At 43.7% G+C, this 18,897-nt stretch overlaps 1 protein-coding gene across 1 annotated transcript in view; it reads left to right on the top strand.

Annotated features, from left to right (window-relative positions):
* LOC111971228 (collagen alpha-1(XXIV) chain-like) overlaps positions 1 to 18,897 on the top strand; it is a 180,747-nt gene that overhangs the window by 122,989 nt on the left and 38,861 nt on the right. The window contains exons 28-38 of the mRNA XM_070445997.1: positions 3,791 to 3,844; positions 4,040 to 4,084; positions 5,661 to 5,705; positions 8,527 to 8,580; positions 9,382 to 9,435; positions 9,563 to 9,616; positions 12,521 to 12,574; positions 13,289 to 13,342; positions 13,453 to 13,560; positions 13,775 to 13,828; positions 15,441 to 15,548. Coding sequence (XP_070302098.1) covers positions 3,791 to 3,844; positions 4,040 to 4,084; positions 5,661 to 5,705; positions 8,527 to 8,580; positions 9,382 to 9,435; positions 9,563 to 9,616; positions 12,521 to 12,574; positions 13,289 to 13,342; positions 13,453 to 13,560; positions 13,775 to 13,828; positions 15,441 to 15,548 — 684 coding nt within the window. The remainder of the gene's footprint in view (positions 1 to 3,790; positions 3,845 to 4,039; positions 4,085 to 5,660; positions 5,706 to 8,526; positions 8,581 to 9,381; positions 9,436 to 9,562; positions 9,617 to 12,520; positions 12,575 to 13,288; positions 13,343 to 13,452; positions 13,561 to 13,774; positions 13,829 to 15,440; positions 15,549 to 18,897) is intronic.

Below are 18,897 nucleotides of genomic sequence, written 5' to 3'. Positions count from 1 at the left end.
TTTATCGCTCGTGTACTACAGGCTAAAGTACTGTACAGCAGCAAAGCGAAACAGCTCGGGTCGTTGCCAGTCTACGCCGCCACGGGGCCAATCTCACAGTTGTTATCTTAACCCTGCGTATGGCCTTCTCTTATGGTTCACCCTTCCGAGCTATAAAGACACAAAGTCTGGGTGATACAATGTGGCACACTTGAATTTGGCTAGATGGAAGAGTCGTATTCCTTATGTTACGTTTACAATGCTGATGTCACCGTGGACGGTAGGACAAAGAGAAAGTGCATTCTAGGAATAGTATGTGACCCAGTAAGGCTGGAAACGTACAGCGGAACTCTGTATGTCCTAGACTACAGGTACTGCCGAAATAAAGAAACGCCAACAGAAACATTTTACTTTCACCCTCTTACTTCTTTCTCTATGATTTATTATCCCTGAAGCAATTAAGTCTGGGAAGATGGACCTTGTCTCAGGAATGTATTTTTTATGGCTCCGTTTGATGATCTTACATAACTATGCAAGATATTACTGCAGTCAAATAGTAGATATGGCCCAGTAGTAACTACATGTAACTGCCAAAATAAAGGAAGCACCACCATAAAGTGTCTTTATGCTGTGGCATAGATTCGACAAGAACAGCTTTCAATGGCCTTGGCATAGATATCGACAAGTGTCTGGAACTTCTTGGAGGTTACGGCACCATTTTTCCACGAGAAATTCCATCATTTGGTGTTTTGTTGATGGTGATGGAAAACACTGTCTCAGGCCCAGCTCCAGAATCTCCCATAAGTGTTAATTGGGTTGAAGATCTGATCGATGAGACACTCATTCACACACACACACACACACACACACCACACACACACACACACACACAACCAAAACACACAATACACACACACACACACACACACACACACACACACACACACACACACAACCCTTTAGCTCCTTTGAGACCCCTCTTTCAAAGTCACTGAGATCTCTTCTTCTAGCCATGGTAACCACAATAATGGGCAACTGGGAATTTTATACTTGACCCTAAGCATGACGGGATGTTAATTGCTTAATTAACTCCGGAACCACACCTGTGTGGGTGAAGTATAAAATACTGTATCCCTCCAGAGCCGCCCCTAGCCTTTTGAGGGCCATAAGCTCTTTGGTTGGTGGGCCACCCCACCTCACAGGCAAAACATTTTAGTGGACCCCGTCTTGCTGCTATTCTACACATTTTGCCATGGGGCGGAGGAAAAATCTTAAAATTGTGTAACTTATTTCATGCAATTCTACACATTTTGCAATGACTTATGCCTTGCTAATATGATATCTGAGTGAGCGTGAATTACAAAATCAATGGGAGCTCCCTGGTGGTCAGGGCACGTGCCCTTTGTGCCCGCTCGGTAATTTGCCCATTATTGCTAATATTAGATAGCTGGCTAGATTAATTTACCAATATAAAGAATTGTATCAGACATGGGCTAATTGACTGACTGTCAGTGACTGACAGAACATTTAGAAACTGCACCTAGTGTATTCTACTATTCTARCTCTCAAAAGTCAGTTGAGACCGCAACTGAGTTCCTAAAAAACAGGGGGGCCCTTAGGAGGCCCTAAGCAACCACTTATGTCGCTTATGCCAAGGCCAGCCCTGTAAGTATTTCCTTTATTTTGGCAGTTAACTGGATATATGGACTATGAACTACAGTAGTACTATAAACTATTACCTGCAGACAGACAATAGCTAGGGGCCAATAGGTCAGTATGACGCATAATCTTTTACCTCTTGACCTACTGTCTTTGTCTCTTTCAGTTGTCCTCATTGACCTCACAATGTGTAATATCTCTCGGCTATCTCTGGCTTTGATATCTCACTTGGCTCACTCAATTGACCAATTCAAGCAGGGATTGAATTTGAGTAAGACTTAGTATTAATGATAAGTGTGTGTGAACTTGAACAGAGGCTTCTGTGCTAAGCCATATAACTGACTGGACGAGGCTTTTGCAATAGTGCTTGTTAACTAACCTGAATGAGCCATTTACCCAACTGTAACCTACAGCTTTAGGATCACATAAAAAAAAGTAGCAATTTCCAATTCAGCTAATTCAATTTATCCTTGCATTTCTCTCTTTTGATTGGCCTGACTAGCGGTGGCTCTGCTATCATTTTGCTTGGCCTTGACAGCCAGGTGGACATCTGGCTGTGTTCGATGGAGACCCATACGGTATATCCACTCACTCACATAGCTGTGTTGAATAGTTTTATGAGTAAGAAAACACATATTTCGACTCTGTTTGACTTATTTTCCCGCCGTATCTTTGGCCCGAACCAAGGTAAATGTCGTGTGTAGCTTAGCAGTCCACTATAAGCAGACAGAGCAGCACAGTCCAGTAAAGCACACACACACACACACACACACTTCTTAAGACTGAACGTGGCTTTTTATGTATAAGTATTAAGGACAGAGTGGGGGAGAGAGAGAGAGAGGGAGATGGGGTTTGCTGGAAATCCCTAGCTGTGAGGCAGGAGTGGAATGTTAGAACCTCAGGGAGTGACATAAAGAGGAACAGACACAACAGTCCAATCAGACAGGACAGGAAGAGCACAGCATCAAAGCAGCCTGGAGGGGTCTTATTTGAAGATGGCTATCTCCATCCTCTATCTGGGGCTGCAGAGAGGGATTGGTGCTTGGGAAGGGGGGGGGGGGGGTAATTACTCCCAGGTTGTGGATATTAAGTGATCCGTCTGTTTGTGTGTCTCTATGGAATTCCATGTGTTTACTACACTGCTCCCATATGCTGCTCTCAACAACAATGCCCTTATGTATTTGATACTCGCTCTGCTCTTGCCTCCACCCCATTATTTTATTGAGACATTCTCGATGATTTGGTGAAACCCATACCCCATATTGTACACTACTAAGTAGATGTGAGTGTGTGTGGGTGTGTGTGTTGCCTGTATTTACGAGTGCCGTTGTGTGATGTGATGGTTGAGTGGTTTGTAAACAGAGTTGGTTACAGAGAGGACTATGCTGTTTCTGTGTCATAGAGACCCGGGCACACACACACACACACACACACACACACACACACACACACACACACACACCACACACACACACACACACACACACACACACACACACACACACACACACACACACACACACACACACACCACACACACACACCACACACACACCACACACACACACACACACACACACACACACACACACACACACACACCACACACACACCACACACCACACACACACACAACAACACACAACACACACACCACAACACACACACACACACACACACACACACACACACAACACACACACACACACCACACACACACACACACACACACACACACACACACACACACAACACACACAACACACACACAACCACACACACACACACACACACACACACACACACACACACACACACACACACACACACACACAACACACACACACACACACACACACACACACCACACACACACCACCACACAAACACACACACACACACACACACACACACACACCACACACACACACACACACCACACACACACACACACACACACACAACACACACACACACACACACACACACACACACAACACACACCACCACACACACACACCACACACACACACACCCACACACACCACACACACACACACACACAACACACACACACACACACACACACACACACACACACACACACACACACCACACCACACGACTAAGCAGCTGTGTTTCCGTGTCATAGGGGCCGAGGGGTGCAGAGGGTCCACTTGGGGAACCAGGGCCTGAGGGCACGAAGGTAAACACTCTTTTAAACATATTCTCACCCTCCGAAGAATAATATATGTACGTCCTCATTTAACCTACCTGAAAACCTTGTTCTGTGCACTTTGACCCGATTAAAAGTATCTTATTGCTGCCTCACTGAGATGTCTCTCTCTTTCTTTCTATCGCTCTCTCTCCCTCTCGATGTCTCTCCCTCTCTCCTTTGCAGGGAGAGCAGGGTGAAGGAGGAAAGAAAGGGGAGCCTGGGTTCATTGTGAGTACTCTGAATTATTTTGGGGGTCACCTGTCTGACTTGAAGGAGTGAAGTGTTTACTTTCTGCCACACTTTCTTGTCCCCAGACCTAGCACAGGCCTCAAGAACGTGTCTGATTTTTGTTTAACATCAGCAATGTGTACACAACGTGTGTGTTTGTGTGTGTGTGAGTTTGTCCCTGTGTGTCACTGAGCATGTTTCTGCACATGCCTCTGTCCTCATACTGCCTAGAGTGCACATGGAAAAGGCTCCAGAAGACCACTAAAAAGAATTGAATCTCAACAGCAAGTCCTTTCTGGTTCACCTGACTAATGACAGACCAGAATGAGGCACGGTTACTTCCTGTCACCCCTCCACAGAGTGGAGTCTGACATTCGCAACGGTAGATATACTTTTGAGGAGATGGGGAAACGTTGCCCATGCTACTGTACGTCAATGGGCTGCGCGGTGCATTCTGGGCGATTCTGGGACAAGCAGCTCTCTCCTTCAAGGAGTAAATGGGAGTCTATTGGGCTCTAGGTCAAAAACATTAGCACGAATTTCGTTAACAATAGGTACAACATTACAAATATTTCCCAAGATAATTAACCATGCAATGCACACTGGAGTAATGAGGCAGACAAATAGGAACAGTGTGCTAGACCCTCCGTTAAATTACACATTTCGCAAGGTAGGAATACCGCAAAAATATGATCAATGGCTCATTTGTGTAGGAGCCATTGGAAAAAAAACTCCCCCAATATATTAAACATATGTTATTCCTACATTTGAATTAAAAGGTTACTTTGGGGATGCTATGAGCTGAGGTTCAAAGTGCCGTTAAGATCTGTGTGGGAGATCGTTAGACTTTAACGTTTTTATTTGCGGAGTGTGCCATTCTTCCGAAGGCTATGTCACGTTGCAGTCAAATAAACAACCTCTTCCCGCTCATAGTGACGAAACCTGAGCTGAAGACCTGCAGCATGCAGGAGGAAAAATAACCCTGCTCTGTATTTTGAATGTAATCACTGATTCTCTTTTTTTGTGGGGGGGGGGTGAAAAACAAAAAACACCTACCCCACTTGCTTTATATTTTCTTGTGTCATTGGTTGTGGGATTTCATTGAAACACATCCTGTATATTGGGTAGAGCCATTGGCTAAAACGGCAGACCCAAAGGTCGGATGGAGAGTCAGGGGAGGTACTTGGATGAATCTAGATGAGCGTAATGGTTCCTAACATAACGGACCAGTGCACTTGCAACATCTTTGACTCACTGATGTCCTATGTCACAGTATTATGACCGCAAAAGGATACATTTCTGTTGAAAGTTGGACAATAAAGCATCTCTTCTAATCTAGCTTTAATATCTTCAGTGGCATTTTCCTTTAACAGAGGACAGTTCAGTTAGGAGCAGTAATGTTAATAGGTGAACTATAGTACCTCCACTAAATTGTGGATAATCTGGACAATGGAAGACATTCATAAGACTTACATAATACAAACAGGTGCATTTAGTCCACTAGGGATGGTACTGGTACACTCATCATGCAATTATCGTCGCTGACCCATCTATTCCATACATTTTCCTCTTGCAGGGGAAAGCTGGCGGTCCAGGGGAGAGAGGTCTACCAGGGAAACCTGTGAGTACCTTGCATTACATTCACCTATAGTATCTCCGTTTCCTTTGACGGGTTTGATTGAAAGGTTCTATAAGGTAAAGATACCTACCACTGTGTACAACAACACCACAGCTACATGAGACATAATCAAAGTCCTGGCCCTATAAAGAATTTCCACTACAGCTTCCTACCTGTAATATAAGCCCTCGTTAAAAAGGTGCACTGAAACAACAAGGTGTGTATAAAATATACATTTGATTGATTAAAACAACCGAGAGTCAGAGGGATAAATTGAAGGGTGTGCGCGTGTTTCTGCGTGTGCATGTGGGCGCTTTCGTGTGTGTGCGTGCGGGCACATGTGACAGACTGTTCCATAGTGCCTAGCCCTTGAGGTCTGTCTGGCTGGGGTGTGCTTCTACTCTCATGTGTCCCTGGCGGCGGTAAACGGAGACTGAGATGTTTTAATGTAGAAACGGTCTTTGCAACGAGGGGAAAGATCTGGGTTTGTACTTAGTTAATGATGGATTGCAGAGTTGTAATATAATCGCTGAACTATATAGCAGTTCCCTACTGAAGGGAAATTAATTAAAGAAACACGCATACCAAAGTACTTCGTATTAACAGTGAGCTGCACATAAATGTTGGTGTTGGCTGCTGTCAGCCCAGTACACACACATTTCTCTCTCTGTCTTTCTTTATCTCTGTGTGGCCAGAGGTGATGATTCTCAATGTTGTGCTCCCGAGTGGCGCAGCGGTCTAAGGCACTGCATCTCAGTGCTTGAGGCGTCACTACAGACACCCTGGTTGGAATCCAAGCTGTATCACAAACCGGCCGTGATTGGGAGTCCCATAGGGCGGCACACAATTGGCCCAGCGTTGTCCGGGTTTGGCCGCTGTAGGCCGTCATTGTAAAGAATAATTTTGTTCTTAACTGACTTGCCTGGTTAAATAAAGAATGCATCAAATAATAATGCCAAATAGAACCTGCTGCATGCTCAATGAATCTTGGATCCATTCACAGATGCTTGGCCGGTTCATTTAGTTTGATAAATGACCTCTTTTCCAGCTCTCTTAAGTCTCGCCTTGGAGTACGACTTGACAAGCGATGTTTGTAATTGTTTTTAACTGATGTGCCACTGCGCGCACACAAGCACCTGCAGCGACCTGTCCTGCTCAGTGTCTAAATGCCATAATTTGTATAAAGCGAGGTCTATGAACACAGATCAGTTTGTGTGTCAGGGGGAATGTGTGTAGTTACCGTGGGTGTTAAAAGAGTATTTTTTTCCTGAGCGGTAAAACACACAATAATACAACTGGAAATCCCCACTGTTATGACACGGTGAGCCCACGAAGTCCCTATCCCCATGAACCATCGCGAATGTACACTGATGTACAGAAGAGTGGGGTTTTAGATTGGGGTGCGGGTTCCGTTGAGCAGAGTTTGAGGCTCTTACAACTCTAATCCTCAATATTAAAGTCTTTAAAACTACATGGAAAGATTTTCCATCCAACAGTATGTTTTCTCCAGTATCTAACAGTATGTCTACTGCCGTCAGGAAACGACTAAAGTAAACATAGATCTGACAGGCAGGGTAGAGGAGCTCTATGTTCTCCCCAGTGACCTCTAGAGCCACAGTGCCATCTTGTGTTCAGTGTTGCAAAATACATATTTGAGGGACAGTGAGACTGCAAGTGTGGTACTGTACTGAAGTCATCTTCTCTGTCATACGGTATATATCTCTCTATCAATCTTCACTAAAACTAAGCTGCGGTTGAATAAAATATTTATGAATTAGAGGATGATTGCATGCACTTTATGATAGTGACATTGACGAATGGCTTCCTTAACCTCCACCATGCTTAGGTCAACAGGCTGGATGTTCTTTTCCGTCCTCTCTGACACATTTTAGGGAACATTTGTGCAAACAAAGCTTTGATTTACAGTTTTAAATAAATATATTCCCGTCTTATGTTGACTCTTGCGATTTACAATGTGTTCAGCACTCTCTCTCTCAGGGCCTTTGTAAGAGTTCTGAAAATGACCATTCCCATTTCTTTTCTTTATCTCTTTGTTTTGTGCTGTTGTACAGACATATTTTAATTTGGTTATTATGTTATTTGGGGATTTTAAGTGTAATGCTTTACACGTACATAGTAGAACACGTAGAGGTCCCTTACTGGCACCTCATGTGAAAGAGTTACAGTACCGCAGAGACAGTTATGTCATAGCCCCAACTTTAACATCCTGACTTTGCACTTCTATACTAAGTGTAAGTGGAATTTGTAACTGTTGTTTCTGAATGATGTAGAATTTATTTCAGGGACAAAGGAATATGACACCGATGCCGAGATGGCTGAGCTCTGTATATTTTGTCTCTAACATCGTGTAACTTTGTAACCACAATGGCCAAGCGATGTGTGTAGAGTATCAAACTGATCATAGATGATTCCAGCGACATAATATTTCAGATCAGATGTAATACCTTTGATACACTTTTGAAAGACTTTATACCATTGGCACACCACTGAAAGCCACAGTCAATAGCTTCTTTCCCCAGTTGTAACAGAAACTGTTCCCCAGTGTTTGTGTTCAGGATGCTATGGATCAGGTTCAAGAGTCAAGTTTATTCGCTTGTCCCTTCCCAACTTCTCAACGGGGACTTCTCCATTCCTGGAATATTATAATTCCCCCCCCCCCCTTTTTTATCTGCATGATTTACTGGTTTGTATGTTTGCTTCTCTAGTCTGATCAGATCCATCGATAGTCCCTCTGGTAGGCTCTGTATCTGGTTCCTCCTGTAGTGGAACTATATGTTGGTGACCTCTGACCTGTCTCTCTCAGGGGAAAGCTGGGATCCCTGGCAGCACTGGAGAGAGGGGAGCATATGGTGAACCAGTGAGTATCAATCAATCAATCAAACAGTTGTCACAGTGCTTTACAGTGACCCTGCCTAGACCCCTAAACACATTGGCTGCTTGCACACTAGAAGGAATAAACCTGACCTCCCTTACAACCTGATGAGGGACAAATCTGTGACACACTGTGACTGTGATTGTTCTGTGCGAAAAAGAATGTCTGACTATCATTGTAAAGTGGACATTCATTAGTAAAACCATTAAGCCTCTCTTTCTCCTGAGGCATATCCTGTCAGGGTAAAACATGTCAGGCCGTCGCTCAAAATGTTTTTTTTTTTTCACCCAGTCTAAACATTTAATCAGCTCTGGTATTACTCAACCCCCCGTTAATCAGTTGTTCCAGGGCTCTGTAAAACACAATCAGGGAGGAGCGGGGTGATTTTCATGTGGCTGATGGGATGTGTGTGTGACTCATTTTTCCAGCCTTTGATACTGACTATGCACGTGCTCACACACACAGATACACACACACAAAAAGGGAAGGAAACACACATGCGTGCACGCACAACGACACACACATACACACACTTTACCCCCATATTAGCCCTCTCAAGAATAAGTCCCCAAATTCTCATATTTCATGGAAAACAGTGGAGAACCCCTCAAGAACATCAAGAATGTCAAACAACAAATATTTTACTAAGTTATTTCAATAACACTCAAATCCATGGTTTACGTTATGTTCAGTTTTTGCCTTGCACTCAATCAAGCCATGATCCGCCACATCACATGACATCACAGTAACCCCTGAGACCACTGATTGGCTGACTCTCTCCTCTAGGGGCCCAGAGGACCCACGGGGGACGCAGGACCTGATGGAGAGCAAGGACCTGAGGTAACTGTTGTTTAATTTAAAGACTGGTTCGCTGTGAATTTCACTATACATCTGGACACACTCGCTGACTCTTTCTCACACACACACACACACTTTTTGTCTTACTCCTCTTCTCTTTTCCACACAGGGCGCTCCTGGCGGAGAGGGGGAACCGGGTCCAGTTGGAGAACCTGGGATAAAGGTCAGTGTTCTGGAGAACTACTGATTGTGGTTTTAAACCTCACAAAACAAAATGACAGCCAGACACATCCAAGGCCCATCAGTCTTACTACAGCTCAGACTACAGCTTCTTAGATGTTACGTCTCTTATTTAGGGGATTTGAGCAATTCTTGACCTTTTCTGATTGACATTTTGGTGTACAAAGCGTTCTGTGAACATCGCAGGGTCAAGTGCCTTATAGTGCCAGAAAGACCCATCTGTCTGCCTTCCGCTACCACTCTGTCAGCGGATCTGACTGAAGTGTCAGGTTTCACATACCATATTTGATTAAGGAGTGATGTGTCACATTTTTTGGGCTTAACCAGACAAATAATCAATTTACTCTCCCTCTGAGCGACGGAGCCCAGCCTAGGAGACGGCATATTAAAGGGGACCGTCTAGCAATTTCAGCAACCGCGTAGTGGCCGGAAGTTCGGCTCTTTTTACTGAATCTGATCTTTTCAACTCGTTCAGTCAAAAGAACAAATCTTTCGTTAATTTGAGTCAGTAATGCCCAGAGTACGCAGGACCCCCTACCAGCGAACGATGAACTAAAAACTCGAAACAATCACAATACTGCCATCTTGTTCACCATAGGGGGCTTATTGGAGCGGGTATTTGTAACTGAGACTTATAAAAGTCTGCTTCAAACAATGTACATTCGTGATTGCTAGGCATACAAATAGAATCATTTATTGATACCTTTGAAACGAGGTCTAGTTGCAACCACAACCGGACTAGATTGTGAATGACTCTTGGCGGAATGCAATTGCTTGACTGCCGCCAGGTCAGGGAGATTATTTAGCACCGTATCGTTTGCGAGCTGCACCACCACCCTCTGTAAGGACCGACACTGGAGTAGAGAAGCAGGTACGGGGAGTCAAATATTTAATTGGAACAGACATGGAACAAGACAGGAACAGCGTCAGCACACGGGTATACAAGGACATATGACAATCAATGCTGAAGGGGAAACAGAGCGGGGGAACGGACAGATATAAGGGAGGTAATGACAGAGGTGATTGAGTCCAATAATCGCTGATGCGGGGAAGGCGGGTGTGCGTAATGATGGTGGCGGGAGTGCGTAATGCTGGGGAGCCTGGCGCCCTCGAGCGCCAGGGGGGCAGAGCGGGAGCAGGCGTGACACCCTCAAGCGATTTGTTTTCTCGAGTTCAAGTGTTGAGCAGAGGAAGGCTGTGTATGTTTTGGTTCTTCAAGGCTGTGTCCATGTAATGGTATGCGTGAAGGGCTGTAGGAAGTCAGGCGCAGGAGAGCAGATAGTTAGTAGCAAAACGGAGCCTTTTATTTGGCGACCCAAAAGCACACGGCACAAACTAACACGAAGTACAAATAAGGGTTTAACAGCGTAACCAGCCTAACTTGCGCATACATGATCAGATAAACAATCACTCACAAACAAACATGGGGTAACAGAGGGTTAAATAATGAACAGGTAATTGGGGAATTGAAACCAGGTGTGTAAGACAAAGACAAAACAAATGGAAAATGAAAAGGGGATCGGCGATGACTAGAAGGCCGGTGACGCCGAACGCCGCCCGAACAAGGAGAGGGACCGACATCGGCGGAAGTCGTGACAGTCCATAACATTCAATAATCAATTAATTGCATTCATTCTTGCACCATGTGATCAATTATCCATTACCCTAAACATGTGTTTTTCTGCTTGCAGCATGATCTTTTTTTCTCCATGCGTATATGTTAGACAGTTGGTGGTCGGAGCACGTCTCCAGAGCCACGTTGCGGCCAGCAGGTCAAACAAGTGACTAAAATTAACGAGTCACTAGGAAAAATGAATCGTGACTCTCGAGTCAGTAAAAAGAGTTGTTAAAAATAATGAATCATTTGCGAACTGTACATTACTACCATCATGGTTTCATCTCACTGTGATATTCTCGGACGGATTTAGAGCTCTCAACATGAAAAAATACTCAATAAATTTGTAGAATTGAAACACGTTCTCTGGGTCACAGAGGGATGAAATGACGTTGTGTGTACAGCTGAAGTTGTAACGAGTCTGCAGACATTCAAATGGTGTGTCTGTGTTGCTCAGAGGAGGCTTGGCAGAAAGTGCTATGTCGTCAGTTATATGAAATGGGCCCAAAATTGTACTATCACTAAATCAAATCATATTTATTTTACAGTCATAAGAAAGGTGAAATCTTATAGTAATTCATTTATAATTTGATTGTTACTACATTTAGAAAGCCTTTCGGTCATTTGTTCTATTTGAATATTTTCCTAATATTTGTACTATGTACTTGAGCTTGTGTCCTCAAAAGTAAGTACACCTCAGCAATGTATAACAATTTAACAGAAAGGTGAGTTCCAGACCTTTCTCGAACTATGCAGCATTACTAGTTAATGGTTATGGCCATTTCATGAAAAATTACTTTTGGGGATGTCTATTTAGGCAGAAATCTACATTTTGCCATAACGTATAGTTTACCGCCTAGCCTACTCCCCCATTGAACTTGTCTGGTAGATGTACCTCAACATGATTAAAGTTGCCTTCGGAAAGAGGGCGATATGTCAATGTTAAGCTGTGAGCGACCCCAGGTCCTATTAGTAGACTACCCACAATCCTCAGGGAGGGTTATGGCTTCTGTTCTGTGAACTCCTGATCACCCCTGTGTGGCTGTTAGTGTCCCTTTGAGAGGTAGGTGACCTCCTGAGCACTTGTATGAAAAAAGGTTGTCAACACTCGCAAGTAAAGTACTTAAAATGTCAGTAATACTTTATTTTCAAGTCGGTTTACTCTTGGGCTACAGCACCTAAAGACTCAAATACATAACTTAGAGTTTAGCTTGTCTCATCGTCTTATTTTTGTATATACTCCTGAGCACCTCTGTTGTTGTGTCCCTACAGGGCGATGTGGGGCCGTTTGGAGGAGAGGGGGAACAAGGACAGCAGGGAATGAGAGTGAGTCCTGAGTCCTTCAAAATACCTTTTAATCTCAGTCTATGATTCTAATCCTGCTCTGCTTGTGTTTGGGAGAATCCGATATGCCAGTATATTTACTCTGCCCTCATTTGATGGAGGCGTGTAATCCTTGGGCCGGAGATGGCCGGAGAAAGCCAGGGCAGCGTTGCGACTGATTTAGTTTTTGTCTTTTGGACTGTATCAATAACCTTTAGGGATGTCGGAGGAGCCTGTCTCTCTCTCTCTCTCTCTCTTTGGGCAAGAGGAAAGCCCCACGGAGACTTAGAAAATCCCTGTAGAGAAAGAGAGGGTCCTTTGTGTCCAAGCTTACACTCAGAGATCCAGTTTATGATTATTCAAATAATCACCCTGTTTTTATTGTACATTCTTATTGACACTAATAACTAAATTCTCCAGACATTTTGGATTATTGGTGTACGCAATAGAGAAAACAGCAAGCATTCTTCCGTTAACCCCAATGGCTTACACGTACCGGAAGGAAAATATAATTGTCATCACAGCCAGGCTCTTTCCAATCTACAAGAACACACGTGTTACACATGTTCCATGCCCCGTGGGTCTGAGTGTACATACATATGAGTCGTCTATACGTACTGCCCAATAAATTCATTCCATAGGAACGTATTAGCATGCCATTAATTGTATCAACATGTGTCGCTATGGTTTTGGTAATGTGTGATTCTTTGTTTATAGAGTCTTCCAGGTCCTGCTGGTGAGGACGGGCCCCTGGGAAAAGATGGTCCAAAGGTAAACATACTGAATGTTCAGACAAATTAGGGTGTTCTATTACACATTTCACCTCCGCTGTGTAATATTTTGCTGAATGCTATCATTTGCTGTCCCTATCTTTGCCTCAGGGAGAGCCAGGTGACCGTGGGCCAATGGGCGAGGCAGGGGACAGGGGGATAGAGGGAGACCCTGGGCTTCCTGGGGCCACCGGACTGGCTGGAAAATGTGGTTTCCCTGTAAGTGTTTCTGACAAACAAAAATGACAACAATAGAGCCAAACGTGATGATGCCTATGGGTCCCAGTAGGGGGCAGTCTTCACTTTAACAAAGCCTTGTAGTCCCTGGGGCATTCAAGGTGGTGTGGGCACACTGCAACAAAGGAGGTGTGACAAAGGTCAGTAGTCTAGACAAGTCTATAGATTGTTTCTAATGGGTTTGACTCTCTACCAGGGACCAGAGGGGAAACAGGGTCCCCCGGGGAACCGTGGTCGGCATGGCAAGAAGGTAACCATTCAGATGTTTTACTAGCGTGTGTTGGTACAGTGCCTTCAGAAAGTATTCATACTCCTTGACTTATTCCACATTTTGTTGTCTTACAGCCTGAATTCACAATGGATTAAATGGATAATTTGTTTTCAACCATCTATGCACAATACCCCTATAATGGCAAAGTGGAAACATGTTTTTAGAAATGTTTCCAAATGTATTGAAAATGAAATACAGAAATAGCTCATTTACATAAGTATTCACACCCCTGAGTCAATACTTTGTAGAAGCACATTTGGCAGTGATTACAGTCTTTCTGGGTCTCTGAGAGCTTTCCACACCTGGACCTTGCAACATTTGCCCATTATTATTTTCTAAATTCTTCAAGCACTGTCAAATTTGTTGTTGATCCTTGCTAAAAAAACAAACATTTCAGGTCTTGCCATATATTTTCAAGTAGATTTAAGTCAAAACTTTAATTAGGCCACTCAGGAACATTCACTGTCTTCGTGGAAAGCAACGCCAGTGTAGATTTAGTACACTTTCAGCAGGTATTGTCCTGCTGAAAGGGGAATTCTTTTATCCTGATACTCCCCAGTCCTTGACAATTTCAAGCATAACCATAACATTATGCAGCCACCACTATGCTTGAAAATATGGAGAGTAGTACTCAGTGATGTATTGGATTTACCCCAAACATAACACAACACTGTATTCAGGACAAAAAGTGAATTGCTTTGCCATATGTTTTGCAGCATTTCTTTAGTGCCTTGTTGCAAACAGGATCCATGTTTTGTAATACTTGTATTTCCTTTCACTCTGTCATTTAGGTTAGTATTGTGGAGTAAGTACAATGTTGTTGATCCATCCTCAGTTTTCTCCTATCACAGCCATTAAACTCTGTAACTGTTTTAAAGTCACCATTGGCCTCATGGTGAAATCACTGAGCGGTTTCCTCCCTCTCCAGCAACCGAGTTAGGAAGGATGCCTGTATCTTTGTTAAACATTGGATGTATTGATATACCATCTAAAGTGTAATTAATAACTTCACCATGCTCAAAGGGATATTTAATGTCAACTTTTTTCATTTTTACCATTTTTTTTTATATGATTTTTTCATTTTTTTTTGAGGCATTGGAAAACCTCCATGGTCTTTGTAGTTGAATCTGTGTTTGAAACTCACTGCTCGACGAAGGGACTTTACAGATAAGTGTATTTGTGAGCTACAGCGATGAGGTGGACTTTCAAAATATGGTAAACAATATTATTGCAAACAGAGTGAGTCCGTGCAACTTATTATGTGACTTGTTAAGCACATTTTTACTCCTGAACTTATTTAGGCTTGCCATAACAAGACATTTCAGCTTTTCATGTTTAATTCATTTGTAAACATTTCAAAAAACATAATTCCACTTTGTCATTATGGGGTATTGTGTGTAGATCAGTGACACAAATCTAAATATAATCCATTTTAAATTTCAGGCTGTAACACAACAAAATGTGGAAAAAGTCAAGGTGTGTGAATACATTCTGAAGGCTCTGCACATCACTTGGATCCTCATCATCAGAGATAAATCAGTGTCCATGCTGCACACACACACACACACCTTTGTTGTTGTTTTGTGTTCAGGGAGAGGCAGGCAAACCAGGTCATATCGGTGAGACAGGGGACATCGGGGACATCGGCCAGAAAGGGGGCACAGGACTGAAAGGCGCCAGAGGAACCAGAGGCCCTGCAGTCAGTACCCACTTTCCTTTTATCCCAGTATAGTCTGTGACCTAACTTCCTGTGTGGGAACCTGACAATTCTCTTTAAATCTGTTTGACAAAGTGTCCCTCATTAGAACTGAAGGGCGTAAATCTGTAAGTTTTTTTTTTTTTTTTTAGGTCTTCCAGTTTTATGTACAGTAAAGAGCGAGTGATCCAAAAGTAAGCTCATACTGATAGTCACTGAAGGATCAATGCTTTGTAATAAAAAATGATCTGGCCAAGAGGACAGCATCCATGAAGCTATAGACTCAACAAGAAACACTTGAAATGGGACTGTTTTAGTGTCCTTGTTGATTGAGATGGGGTAACACACTCAGCATCCTACCACCCAGTAGAAATGGTTATTGGTTATTGACACTCACAAACACTCACAATTGACTTATTACATTATATTGAACAAAAATTTAAACGCAACATGTAAAGTGTTGGTCCAATAAAATATCCCAGAAATGTTCCATATGCACAAGAAGCTTATTTATCTAAAATGTTGTGTTTACATCCCTGTTAGTGAGCATTTCCCCTTTGCCAAGATAATCCATCCACCTGACAGATGTGGCATATCAAGAAGATGATTAAATAGCATGATTATTACACAGATGCACCTTGTGCTGGTGACAATAAAAGGCAACTAAAATGTGCAGTTTTGTCACACAACACAATGCCACAGATGTCTCAAGTTTTGAAGGAGCGTCCAATTACCATTCTGACTGCAGGAATGTCTAGCAGAGCTGTTGCCAGAGAATTGAATGTTAATTTCACTAACATATGCTGCCTCCAATGTTGTTTTAGAGAATTTGGCAGTATGTTCAACCAGCCTCACAACCGCAGACCACATGTAACCACACCAACCCAGGACCTCCACATCCGGCTTCTTCACCTGCAGGGAACGTCTGAGACCAGCCACCCGGAGAGCTGATTCAACTGTCGGTTTGCACAACCAAAGAATTTCTGCACAATCTGTCAGAAACCATCTCAGGGAAGCTCATCTCAGTGCTCATCGTTCTCACCAGGGTCTTGACCTGACTGCAGTTCGGCGTAGCAATCAACTTCTGTGGGCAAATGCTCACCTTCAATGGCCACTGGCACGCTGGAGAAGTGTGCTCTTCACAGATGAATGCTGGCTTCAACTGTACCGGGCAGATGAAAGACAACATGTATGGCGTTGTGTGGGCGAGCGTTTTGCTACTGTCAACATTGTGAACATGGTGGCGGTGGGGTTATGGTATGGGGAAGTACGAAACTTCGCACAGCCATTGAAGAGGAACAACATTCCACAGGCCACAATCAACAGCCTGAAGGAGATTTGTTGAGCGGCATTAGGGAAATGGTGGTCACACCAGATACTGACTGGTTTTCTGATCCAAGTCCCTACCTTTGTTTTAAGTATCTGTGACCAACAGATGCATATCTGTATTCCCAGTCATGTGAAATCCCTATATTAGGGCCTAATGAATTTCTTTCTACTGACTGATGTCCTTATATAGTGTGACTGAGTAAAATATTTTAAATTGTTGCATGTTACGTTTATACTTTTGTTCAGTGTAATCCCCAACTCATTGGCAGGTCTGTGATATTCCATTAATAAGACTAATGACTTATTTCCCTGAGTGTCTCCGGAGAATAACCAACTGTAAAAAAAATCTGAAACAGTAAAAGCAGAAAGCAGCCCTGAGTAACCTAAACATTACGTTGTTTAAACCTGGCCAAGCCTCGGTCGGCTCAGTAGCTCAAAACTAATGCAAAGCGATCTGAGTCTTTTCCTGTGTAATTCCATTATAAGACCTGAAGCTAATCTTTCTTTGTTCCCTTTCAGTCGGTCAACTCAGTACAACACAAACTATGGGGGGGGGGAGTTCACCCGCTACCGCCCTCTGCTCAAGAGCATTAGAACACGTGCCTCTCCAGAAGCCCTGCCTTCCACATGATAAACCTGAGGCACGGATTCACTCCTTCAATTCTTCTGCTCCTCACCTCGAGCTGAGCAGAACAATTCAGGCATTTCTTTAAAATAATCCAAATGTTTCAGGCTAAACTGTCCCACTTAAGGAGGGGATGCACACACGTTGTCTGTTAAAGTTTGGTAACTAGTTTTGTGAAGTTCCCTACCAATTCTTCCGCCTGTTTAGCCTGGCTAACTGGATGAGTAAGATTACAAACACAACCAAAATGACCAAGGCTAACAGGACAGGTTCGGGTTTAAGACCATGCACAATAAAATAAAAAGTTACTCACGTTAAAAATAACTCCCTCCAAAGATACTCTTATGGCTTCTTCTCACAAGTGCCCGTACCTCAGCTGGGTCTGAGTTACGGAACCCGGGGGTGAATTGGGGCTTGTCCTGTCTGTCTAAGGCATGTGAAAGCAGCCCTAGCTCAACCCATTTGCTGTGCGCTCTGTCGCCGGCTAAGGTAGGCAACTTGAAGGGAGAGGGCGGCCGGGTCGGTGTGCACTCCATACCTCTCTTCCCAGACTTGGCCGATGATCTGGTCTAATGTGGACGGGGATCAGGCTAGCTCAACAGCGCTGCATAGCGTGCCAGTCAGGTTAGCGTGCTATCTAGCGTACTGCCACTGGCGATTCCTGTCTCAGATGGTGGAATTGTTTGTGTAGCTCTCTCGTTTAGCATATGCAGCGTTCAGGCCCTTGGTTATTCTAAACGGACCGTGCTGTGGTCAGAGAGATTCTCGAGACCGAAAGAAGATGCCACGCAGTGTTCCTTGGCTAGCTCTGTGCTGGCAGCGGGCTTGGCTAGCACTAGCCCATGGGGATAATGCCAGGTAGCTGGCTACAGGCTCAGCAAAACTAAATTCAGTTATATACTAAACGATTATGGCTCAAATTTAGCTGTCCCAGACAAGTTTTTGAGATCGGAGACAAAATCCCCAAGTACTTGCCTTCTTGAGGCAAGTCACCGACGCTCGTTAAATATGAGCAGGTCAGAGATGTAATCTGAGGGCTACGGATGCCGTCTTTGAGCCGTCCCAGACATCCTGATATTTTCAAACATGTTTTTCCAACAACATGTGCAGTGCTCTTCTATTGTGAGATGTGCAACGACACGTTTTGAGAACGTGATCAGCAATAGCCAATGACAGTTTGCCAGAGAAGAAGCCAGTGAGATTATGATGTTGTATCGCATCACCCTGAATGTGTAGACTTGAGTAGGGGTGATGACTACTGCTAGTATGCGTTTGTACTTGCCAAAGTGTGAAATCGTTACAGCTCTGAAGTTCGCGAGCAAAGTTTTTCAATTCAAAAATGTATCGGCTGAACATTTCAACTCTGTATGGCAAGCATAAAAGTCTGACTGAAATACG

This window comes from Salvelinus sp. IW2-2015, linkage group LG13, assembly GCF_002910315.2.
Source record: "Salvelinus sp. IW2-2015 linkage group LG13, ASM291031v2, whole genome shotgun sequence".
Lineage (NCBI taxonomy): Eukaryota > Metazoa > Chordata > Actinopteri > Salmoniformes > Salmonidae > Salvelinus > Salvelinus sp. IW2-2015.
Note: the sequence above shows the minus strand (reverse complement) of the source record. Positions and strands in the feature narration are given on the sequence as shown.